General features: G+C 34.6%; 1 protein-coding gene across 2 annotated transcripts in view; it reads right to left on the reverse strand.

Annotated features, from left to right (window-relative positions):
* Positions 1–835: 835 nt before the first annotated feature.
* LOC113393707 (pantothenate kinase 3) overlaps positions 836–12,348 on the reverse strand; it is a 42,748-nt gene continuing 31,235 nt past the window's right edge. For both annotated transcript variants that reach the window (XM_026630732.2, XM_026630731.2), the window contains 8 exons: positions 10,365–10,543; positions 9,870–10,043; positions 9,375–9,509; positions 8,019–8,167; positions 7,412–7,588; positions 6,646–6,781; positions 5,938–6,053; positions 836–4,018 (listed from right to left, as the gene is read on the reverse strand). In XM_026630732.2, the coding sequence (XP_026486517.2) occupies positions 3,910–4,018; positions 5,938–6,053; positions 6,646–6,781; positions 7,412–7,588; positions 8,019–8,167; positions 9,375–9,509; positions 9,870–10,043; positions 10,365–10,543 (1,175 nt within the window). In that variant the 3' untranslated portion in view covers positions 836–3,909. The remainder of the gene's footprint in view (positions 4,019–5,937; positions 6,054–6,645; positions 6,782–7,411; positions 7,589–8,018; positions 8,168–9,374; positions 9,510–9,869; positions 10,044–10,364; positions 10,544–12,348) is intronic.

Raw genomic sequence — 12,348 nt, forward strand, 5'->3', positions numbered from 1 at the left:
GTGGAATAGTGTTCGGATCGTATATCTAGTGAATAGTACATTAATATCAATGTCCGTACTCTATATCTAGGGTAGTGTAAATTTTTATTTGTAATACTATAGTCCAGCGTTGCAGAACTATTGATAGTTTGACTATCGATAGTTGATCTCGAAAACTATTCGGGATGTCGATAGTACTATCGATGGTATCGTTTTGATCAACACTATCGATAGCACTCCGTGAGCAATACTATTGATTACGGCAATACTATAGACAGTATCGCTAGCTCTCTGTAAGCAATACTATTTGGTAGCAGCGATACTATCGATAAGATAAAAGTAATGGTTTTTGCAATATTATCGATAGTATTGCTCGTGGGGAGCTATCGATACTATCGCTAACAACTATCGATAATCTATCGATAGTGGACTATCGATATTCAACACTACTATAATCCTTTTCGAGTGAAGACTAATTACAAATGGCGGAAAAATTAAGACGTAAGATTTTTGAAATTAGACGAATTCTATTTTATTGTTTATGTAACGGGATAAATTAAATGAATAAATAATTGTTTTAAATAAAAAATAAATTATTGTTGTGGTAGCATCACTTAATATAGTTTGTTAAATGACGATTCAAAAGCGCTTGTAAAAGCCTACTTGAATAAAGTATATTTAGATTTCGATAATAGTTTGAGGTTTTTTATTGATAATTTTAATTAAAAAAAAACTACAATTTTAATTCTATTTAACTGCCGATAAAGTTAGGTTATGTCAAAATGGGGACGTCACAGATAATGAGTTTCATAATTATTAATTTGTAATTAAAAATAAATAAAAATAAAAGACCATATTTAATATTACATTTTTATTTATAATAATTATACAAAATGTCCAAAATAGCCCGTACAGAGCCCCTCGTTCCGTACAATACACTAGAAAAAAAATACCTCTCTGAAACCGTACATCAGCTGACCCCCTTAAACGTTACAGAAAAACTAAATTGTATCTATATAAGCGGGTAAAACAACAATATATAACTAGAAAATTCTCTAAAATAAATTACTTAAAACTTCAAAGACAATGTCAACTTTTGGCGCGAAACTTCATAGCGATTTGACATATAGCTATTGCGTACAAAAACCTTATAATACTTTTAATTGTTGCGTCGTTCAATCAAGCATTATATATAAATATTTAATACATTGCCATATATCTAACATATATTAAAATTAATATAAAAATTAAATACTTACTTCGAAATTGAAAATTAATAAAATATCCTTTTTTATACAATGACATAATAATATTATATTCGATAATAATTGTTCGTTTAGACAAAACATTTAACAATAATTATTTATTAATATATAAAAAAAATATGTTAAATATAAAACGAATATATCAATCTTTTGCATTTTAACTCTTCGTAGAACTATAAGTGTTTCTTTGTCTGTCTGTAGCTATCATAAAAAAGTAAACATCAGGACATAGCAACTTGCCTAAATTCATTATTCTTTCATTTCATACTGTCCTATGTGAAACTATGAAATATAAACCTACCCGTTCATTTCAAGATGGCAGTCGTTGGTCATTAAAAAATGACTATAGGCACAACTGTTAACATTTTTTGTAAGGGATGTAATGAAGCATTACACATTTTGATATAATTATTTGCTTGCGTTTCCTGTATGTATTGCTAGCCGTACTCAGCGGGTTTGAGCGGGATTACCGGCCATCTCGAAACGAACGGCTAGTATTTAATAACAAATTCAATAGATTAAATATTATTAATTTTAAACTTGAAGGTCACACTTAGCAGACCATTTAAATTTATTATTACTGTGAGTTCAAAAAATAAAGATTCCTATTAGCATTTAACCCAACGGTTGAGTAATGTGCAAGTTCATCCACATTGCAGTGTAATTCCAGTAACAAGGGAGACATCTTAGTTCCCAAGATTCACAGAACATTGCCCATGTTAAGTTTGGTATGGAAACAGCTTACCAACAAGACATGCACTTGCTCGCTTGCTCAATAAATAAAGTAGTTTACTAGGATAGCATAAACACCGATAATTTACTAATCTTTTATTAAAACAATATAACTTTTAAGGCAATCTATTTATAAAAGAAACTATAAAACACAGCAACAAGACATTTGCACTAACGAGCAATTTTTTTAAAAAAAATTATTTAAATATAAAGAAACATACTTCTATACAACAGAACTATTGAAATTTGTGCAGTATGATATGACAACAATTCTTATATTTAAAAAAAAAAAAAAAACAAAAAGAAATAAAACTCAATTTAAAAGAGATTTTGAATTATGTCCTAAAAAAAAATCTTTCATAGAAATAGTTGTTAAACGAACCGTTAGACGCCGATTTGTCTCTTTCAAGCATCAGTAATTTTACATTCCGACGAAGAAGACGAAACATTTTATAAAAAATATAGTTATCACACGACTTGCTTAATTCCGTTCAATTAACGGACTAGCATCTCGATTAGATGTTCCTGCATTGAAGAATGTTCTAAAATTGAAGGTTAAGTATAATTACATTATTTTCTAAACTAATAACAGGCAAATTTTTAATTACAGGTGAGTTCAAACCGATAAGGTATTCTATGTATTAATAAATGTTGATAATTAAAAATTTAATGGGCCCAGATGGCACAGTGGTCAGAACGCGTGCATCTTAACCGATGATTGCGGGTCCAAAACCAGGCGAGCACCACTGAATTTTCATGTGCTTAATTTGTGTTTATAATTCATCTCGTGCTGACGGTGAAGGAAAACATCGTGAGGAAACCTGCATGTGTCAATTTCAACGAAATTATGCCACATGTGTATTCAACCAACCCGCATTGGAGCAGCGTGGTGGAATATGCTCCAAAACCTTCTCCTCAAATGGAGAGGAGGCCTTAGCCCAGCAGTGGGAAATTTACAGGCTGTTAATGTAATGTAATGTAATTGAATGGCTAATTAAAGTAGATGAAGTATGGGATAGGATTAATTACATTTAAACGAGGCGATCGTGTCGCTAACTCCGACGGTTCGCTTAGTTTAAATAAGTGCTTTGAGTTAGACACATCTTAGTCGTAGACTATGTAATCTCAAGGTCATATCTAGAACTAAGTTTCTTTGACCTTGAAATGCAATGGCATGATTGGTCGAGATCTTATTAATCTGTGATTGGCGTGGCGTTTTGAATGTCACTAGTTGTTATTGGAGCTTTGGAAGTAAAATATTGTATATAAGTACTTAAGTGGAACAGTGTTGTTATTATAAATATATATCTATTAATCAAGAACTGTTTGTAGTGTACGGATATAGCTGAGTTATTAACAAATCGCACGGAATACGTAAATCTAAAGTTTGTTTATATCTATTCCTACTTCGATTGGAACAGGTTACAGACAGTTTAATAGCCTTTATCAAGTCACGTATATTTTGAAATCATTTAATTTTCCTAAAATTTTATTCGATAGCTGTAATAAATTACAGGACTGTACTTATACTAGTGATGTACCGAATAAGGTTTTCATCGAGTTTGAATATCGTCTGTGACGCATCATTACAATTTTGTGACAAAAGTTTATCGTGTTTCGACATAACACATCATCAAGAATTTAAAAAAGAATGATATCAAGACTTGAAATGATTACTAATGGATTCGACTCTAACATAAATATATCAGATACGTCTAGCATTTTAGCTAAAAAGTAAATTGAATACGAACGCTCGACGAAGCATCCGAACACATCGAATATGCGTCCCGTTCCTATTCGTTACTTTATCTTTTAAAACTTATAAAGCTGAAAGCATCATCTATGCAATCTGGTCTATACAGACGTATATTCCCACACACACAAACATATATATATATATATACTGTATCTATACATATATACACGGTTTGGCTCATCTGTCGGCGTGTCTGCAGTCCGGGGGGGTGGCGTGTCGCGATACGTTCTCTTGTTTATGGTTTTTACTGTCATAGTGCAGGAGACAGCCGACGGCTCCGAAATATCTGTAATTAAATTACAAAAACATATATTTATATACTCTATTCCAACCATAACAGGTAAAAAGTCATATAAACAACACATTTGGCAGAAAAAATTACGAGATATTATCGGTAGAGAGCTTGATTTATCTATGATATTCACTATGGATTTGCGAAAAATTGCGTTTTGAACATCGATGAAACTGTTATCGGAATTTCGGAAGTGAAATTAAAGTGGAAATATGTAGTTAAGTGTAATAGTGTTGTATTATAAATAAAGATGTATTAATCATAAACCATAACGGGTTAACATACCCGATATTTTATTTTTATTTTATTAATTCTTGATTGATAATGCCAACTTCCTAAAAATTTTCGAAACTACTCGACAATCAAACGAAATAATTATAACGGCAGGTAATCAAAATATAATAAATATATGCGATCGATATCATTTACTTATTTGGTCACTGCCATCGAGAAAATAAAGAAATGGAACCGAGGGTTTGAACCCAGGACTGGAATCTAGCAACTAGACCGATGAGGCGGTCACCACAAGAATATTAGTAATATGTGTATACTCTATTCCAATGGGAATGGGAAAGAACCAAAACAAACCGTACCTTTCAATATCACGAGTGTTTTGTTGATAAGTCCGCTTTATGATTTACTACAAACAGTTCTTGATTAATATATTTTCACTTTTAATACGACAATATTTCACTTACTTAACTACGTAAATCCACTCAAATTTCACTTTCAAAGTAACGAAAACAGTTTTGCCGACATTCAAGACGCCATTTTTCGATGAACGAACAATTAAAACGGAGGGCTCGACTAAGGATGTTCGCTAAACGAATGGAGAATGAATAAATTTATACAGATAAAAAATATGTTATTTTAGTTTTAACATACAGTTTAGATTTTTTTTTTTAAATATATAATTATTTAATTGGTTATAATATGGATTATAATATAATATATAATATAGAAAGTTACATATTGTTCGATAGAAATGTTATTATTTTATATAGTAAGGTGTAGACAAAAAAATTAAAAGAATTAATTCATTTTACAGAAATCAAAAAATCTTAAAATATAGATCAGTTTTATGCAAAGCAACACTTAATTTATAGTTTTGAAAATAATACAAAAGTAAGACATTATTCGGAGTTATCAAAAGCTTTTTTCTTACGACCTGGCTTTTTTGTTTTTTGTTTAAGCGAACTGTAATTGTAACCGATTTAGTGTTTACGACCTTTTGATTTTGCCTACTGACTTTTGATTTCGATACGCTGATTGAACATTACTTTTTCGGTTTGAAGATTAAGATAAGATTTTATTTTTAATTACATTTTTTTTTTTTTCTTTCAAAAAATGTTATTCTAATAAATGTATTTCAAGGTCAAGTAGTTTCAGATATAAGATAAAGTAAGAGTTTCTTTGAAAGATATATAAAATTTTATTTATTCGAAACCTTAGTATTATACAGTACGTCATATGTCTTGAAAGTGCCACTTCATTATTGAAACATAGAATGTTTCTTTTTATTAATGATGGAATAAAAATCTATTCATATAAACGAAATTGTGAGCGTGTTTCTATAACTTATCACTGAAAATAACTACCTCTTTATAAGTTAATAAGGCTATTTGCGAAACACCACGATCCAAATCAAAACTGACGAACCAATTTTTATTTAAGCGTAAAAATGCAGCTATTTAAAAATTTTAATATGTACCTTTCTTGCAATTTATATAAAATTTATTAAAAAAATTACGTAAAACCAATAAAATATATCGTTCCTTGGCATTCATTACCCATTCGCTCAATAATTTTCTCCTCTCTAGTGTAACTAGAATGTCATGTCAATTCAAGGTCAAAGTTGTTTATTTCTCTTTTCTCCTATACCCATTGGAATAGAGTGTAGGTACTAAACTCACCCTTCGTGTTCGAGGAACAGCGCTTTGAGAGCACCCCTCGACCAGTAGGACATCGCGTAGGACAGTAGTTTCATAGACAGCGGATTCACTCTGAGGAAGTTGCCACAGAACACCACCTGTTTGAAATGAAATATAATATTGTTTAGTCAATATGGAGAGATATTTTAAAATTTATTTTGAGAAGTCTACCTTCTGCTTAAGTATACAAATGTTATGTCTAGTAACTGTTTTTTTGATGGTATCGCTAGGAGTGTATTATTTTAGTAGTGATACAGTTGTTTTGTTGTCGGTATCGCATACTTGTCACAAGTTTAATAGTTGAGATACACTATGAGAGTTATATCATTCATTTTATATATTAATACTCGACAGAGCACTATATAACTTTTTTGGAAATGTGATTTTGACTTTTTGATAAACTCCATTTCAGAAATATGGATGCGAAATAATTAAAAATACAGATATTTAATTAGTATTTGTAGTTGTTTTTTATTTTATGCAAAGGCCGTCCGTCGTGGTTAAGTTATTGTACTGCCGAACAGCAATAATTAGTGTTGTTGTGTTCAGGTTTAAAGGTTGAGTGAGCCAGGGTAACTACAGGCAGAAGAGTCATAATATCTTAAACGTCAAGCTTGGTGGCGCATTGGCAATGTAAGAAATTATTATTATAATTTTAATATTATAAGTGTCAGAAGTAGAGCCACGCACCCGCTCGAGGCGCTCGTTGGAGGCGCAGAGGCGCGCGATGGAGCCGATGTTGTTGGTGATGGTGACCAGCGTGGCGCGCGCCAGGTCCTCGCGGGACACGCGCGCGCGCCGCTCCGACGAGCACATGTGGCCGAAGCTGGGGGGGGGGGGGCGTTAGGTACTTGATCGTGCACGCTTATTTAAATAATCGCTGTATTCTTTTTTAAGTAATGGGCTTTATGTGAGCCCGTCTGAGTGGTCACCACTTACTCATCAGATTTTCTCCCGCCAAAAAACAATAAATAAATAATAAATAAATATTGGACAACATCACATACATCACTCTGATCCCAATGTAAGTAGCTAAAGCACTTGTGTTATGGAAAATCAGAAGTAACGACGGCACCACAAACACCCAGACCCAAGACAAGATAGAAAACTAATGAAATTTTTCTACATCGACTCGGCCGGGAATCGAACCCGGGACCTCGGAGTGGCGTACCCATGAAAACCGGTGTACACACTACTCGACCACGGAGGTCGTCAATACTCAGTTTTATTGTGTTCCGGTTTGTAAGGTGAGAAAATGTTAATATTGATTACGGGACCAATATCTATGATCAATGATGGTTTCCCAGTGTGCCTACCAATTTTATATCAGAAAACTCATATTTTTCATAGAGCTCTATAACGCATTGGTATTGTATTGAAAAGTGTATTAAAACTCGACTCGATCTGTCTCAACTTACTTTAATAGTATTTTTTTTTGATTAAAAACCATATTTACCTGCTCGCTACCAAGTCACCCCTCAGGCCGAACCGCTCATAGTCCCCCCCGTATATGTCGCGCACCAGTTTGTCGACCGTCGTGTTGTCACCGGACGCCGCCAGGGCGATCGCTTCCTCGAAACTGCTGCAGCCGGCCAGCAAGCAGCAGAGACCGAGGAACGTACCACCGCCGAGACTGAAACGAGTACAGTCTCATTGATAATACATGTGCACATTGTTAGGCATGAAATAATAAATGGAAGGGTATGTTAGGCACAAATGAATTCAAAAAATTAATAGCCCGTAACCGTTTACGGACGATAACACTTCGATTGGTCAAAATCTTACACCAAATAGGTTTACTAGTTTACAAAAACACACACAAAAAATAAAATCCAATTGTGAAAAACATAAAAACGTCAATTTTTCAAACATTCTTAACGAATATCATAGATTATACGAAATCACGACCAATGACGTCATATTATTTCAAGGTCAAAGTTGTATATGTTTACACCTCCTTCCATTGAAGGATATACGCAGACTTTATTGTGGAAAAATACATTATTGATGCACCCTATATCATGGTAGGGTCAGAAATATCCACATGTTTTTGCTAACCGTACCTGGTCCCGCTAACTCTGTAGTAGTCGTTGGGAGCGTTCACAACCAACATGGATACCCCGCTGCCGATGTTCACCAACAGAAACGGATAGGGATTGGAGAAATCGAAGGGCTTCCTCGAGTACTGGCTCAGGGCTGGTTCTAAGTACGGCTGAAAATAAACAGTCATTATTTCAAATTACTATATATTATTTAAAACAAAATTACTTATCAGTACTCGTATATACGTACGAGTACATACGTTTAACAGATAAGTGTATATTTATATATATAACGTCCATAAACATATATACTGATTAATGTACATTAAGAAACTTTTTTATGATGTCGATTTACGTCGATTGAAATTGTTATTTTTATATATTTAGTAGGATACATGAATATAATTGCTAAATGAATTCACATTGTACATTAAGTGTATTTACTCGTGAGAATTGAATTTTTTTTTTGTTTTAAAAATACTGTAGAATTCGTTTATTATGACTCCGTCTGTATTGACCAACCGTTTATAATGACGTAATTACACTATGAAGTTTGGTTTTCATATAAAATTCTTTGTAAAAAAGTCGGATATAATGACTTTCCTTATCACTATAAGGAAACAGTTCGCTTATTATGGAACATTTTTAATAAATCGTGTCCGGTTATAGTGACCGACATGATTCTTTACACCTTCGGTAACGTTCCCGGTTACGTTCGGTACCTGGCTCATTGTTTTTAATCTGAGTAAGTAATTGTCACTCAAAGGTCGTCTGCAGATTTGTTCATAGCAATACTGAAAATGATAATTCGACCATGGCTATGTCTTCTATACACAATAGTATTAGAGACTGTAATAACAAATGAAAAAACAAAACAGACAAAATTACAGATTACTTAAATTAAAATATAGTACATACATACATGTTTCGTATGTACTTAGTACGTGCAAAATATATAGGTATATATATATTTACAAAACGCTTTTTGTGACGTTCGGTTATTATGACGTGTTTGTCAATTCCCTTCGATGTCATTATAAACGGATTCCACTGTATATACACATACCCCATCTTGTGAAGGCCTCGGGGGTGTCCTACCGTATGTTGTAAATCCAAGCTTGCCTATAATTTTATTATATAAGAAGCTCTGGCAGTTAAGCTTCGACCATTGACATGACAAGCTTGATTTTCATAATTATCAATGATTAAATAAAAAAAAAGTTTGGACGCTTATTTGGCTTCTAGAATGATCCAAATGCCATCAATATGTCCATACACACATACTTGAACCAATCACCAACAAGTTGGTCACAATCTTAACAAAAAATTCGTCACCAATATATTTATAAGTTGGTAGAGCAGTTGATCCAAACTCACCGTGTCCTTGCTGTTCGTGCCCTGATCGGGCGGCGCCCAGTAGTAGCACTCCTGAGGGTTCATGGAGTCCACGAACAGCACTCCAGCTATGAGCGCGTCGAGTTCGTCCAGTTTTGACAGACGCATGTTTACTTCCTGTCGGCAAAAAATAATATACATATATACAGAACTGTCTAATAAGTCCTCCAGGACACTAGTCAGGTAAACCTCTTAGCTACATATGTTTGCCTGGTACTTTTATTTAACTTGTGTTGACTCCGGTATAATTTTTTATGTTATATAAGGTACGCAGATAATCAAATGGGCCACCTGATGGTAAGTGATCACCACCGGATGGTAATATAACCATTCCTTACATTGCCAATTTACCATCAATTCTGGGTACTAAGATGTCATGTTTCTTGTACGGGAAAACAACAACTAAGTACTGCTGGTTTAAAATCTGATGAGTGGGTGGTACCTACCCAGACGGGCTTGCACCAATGAACAAATTACCTTAATGAAATCCTCTTCGAATTTGTAAGCACCTCCGCCAGTCGCGTATATAGTGTTGACGAGAGCCGCCATACCCTTGGAGCGGGCGAGCTGGAGGAACGCCCCGACTTCGCTCGTCGGGAACCGGATGAAGTGGAGGGTACCTCGTCGACCTCGTATGGTTACATTGTCCATCTGAAATACATAAATTAATACATACTTTATTCGTGCTCCTGTAAGTACTTTTGGGTAGTCTTGTTACATAATTAAATTGAACAGAACGCCTGTGCGGAATGTAGATTGATGCATATGTATACACGGGTACATATGACAAAATGACATCTTTTTCAATTTTTGTGTCTCTCTGTTTGTTCCGGCTAATCTCTGGAACGGCTGGACCGATTTTGACGAGACTTACACTGACAGATAGCTGATGTAATAAGGGGTAACAACAACAAAAATAACTTTTTTGTTAAATTCAAACGCTCACGAAGTCGCAAGCACAGCCAGTCTTACCTGTAAATGGACGTCCCGCCGTCCCGTTTTACCGTACGCCGAGTTCCTCGTCAAGTATCGCCTTATATTCTTCAATATTTCCGTCTCCTTGTCCAACTCCCGCCTGTTCGTCTCACGGGGCTCGAAGTATACGAGCTTCGTGAGTGTGCCCCCGATGTCCATACCGAACCAGGGCATCGCTGTGGATAACGAATTAAATACGAGTTAGACGAATTTGGACTTTATCATATAAGCAATAACGATCACGTTGGTCTAGTGTCTAGATTCGAAACGTCACAACTCAAAATCGACCCAAAACATTCGATTTGACCTTCTAATTGTTTATGATATCCTGGTACACGAACATTTTAATTGTTATGATATAATTTATCTTTTTTATAAATTTTTTAATGAACAAATTTGTGCAGTGGGCCTATTCATATAGCTGCTATCCTGAGGTCCCAGGTTCAAAACCGGGTCGGGAAATTAAGTTCTAGCTACTTAGCGGCATGAGTCGTGAGCACAAAATTGACTTGAGCAGTAGGACATTTTAGGTATCTTTGTAGGAATGAAGGAGCGGGGGCGCCGACTGCACGCGATTGGCCCGTCACTAAATGTTTGCCTCTCATTGGACTCACACTTATCATCCATCTACTGTCATTTGGCCGAAAGTTTACATGGGAAAATTTACCCCCACTACTGGCCTTCTATGCTCACGACTCATGCCGGCTTTTATACGGAGTAGCCTATTACACTTCCGCGCACGCAACGCCTTTGGCCCCGCGCCTGGTCCTTTTCGACCGTGTCGTATTGGCCCACTAAGAGTTGAAATTAATTTCTTTAATACACCCATACTCTAATCCTCAATACATAACAAATATCTTAATAAACTTATATACATCATGACGTGCCGTCATAGTGACGGATTCAAATTTTGACATGAATACATTTATATTTAATTCCAAGTTGTCAAAGATACAACGAACCCGCCACTTACAAACGAGTTCAACTATAGTCTATTCCAACCACAAGAGGATTCGGACCAAATAAACAATATTAGACATCGAATCGAGAGCTGGAATTATCTATGATATTCATAACATATTTTACGACGTTATTAACGTAACTTTGGAAGTAAAATCAAAGTAGTTTAGTGAAATAGTGTTCTATTATAAATTAAGATTTAATCATAAACTCTTAATTATTAACTAACTACTCGTCCCGGCTTCACAAGGGTACTGTAAGGTTATGATAGAGGTGTTCGTTAAAATTGTTATGAATTTCACAAATTATTTAAGTGGTTCTATTATAAAACTGTATTATAAGTATAAACTCAGGTAGATTTTCACTAGATTAATTAATGTTTCGATTATTAGATGTTAATTTGACTAAATCCGCGATAACCAATCAAAAGCGTTGGCCAATCACAGCGACTACTTCGTCATGTCATTTGAGCCCGGCTGGATAACCGCAGGCAATCTGGCTAGTGGCTTGAGCATTCAACCAGGACACAATTATAAAGTGCAATAATATATTACAGTTAACGAGACGTAATAAAGTGTTTAATTCGATTGACCTAAAATCCCTGTAGGTACAATATATACAAAATTTTCAGATTGAGAGAACAGACAAAAAATGTCTCTAGTATAATATGTTTGTAAAATACATATAAATCTTCCTCTTGATTCACTCTGTTTGTCGATGAACCGCATTAAAGTCCGTTGCGTACGTTTTTATTACGTAAACTTCTAGTCGGCGTGATCTTTTTTGACATCTTCAACAATAACCGCCATATAACAACCAATTTCCATAAAACCTTAATAAATTATACAACTAAACCTTCCCCGTAAACCGCTTAACAACATTTTTTTTTGTTATTTTTTTAGTTAATTGCGTTCAGACAGACAGACGCGGCGGGGCCGACTTTAGTTTGGTATATATATTGACATTTTGCAAACAGGTACCAGGATGTCATAAGCTTGCAAGGGGTTTGTTAATGTTTTTT

Source organism: Vanessa tameamea, chromosome 29 (genome assembly GCF_037043105.1).
Source record: "Vanessa tameamea isolate UH-Manoa-2023 chromosome 29, ilVanTame1 primary haplotype, whole genome shotgun sequence".
Lineage (NCBI taxonomy): Eukaryota > Metazoa > Arthropoda > Insecta > Lepidoptera > Nymphalidae > Vanessa > Vanessa tameamea.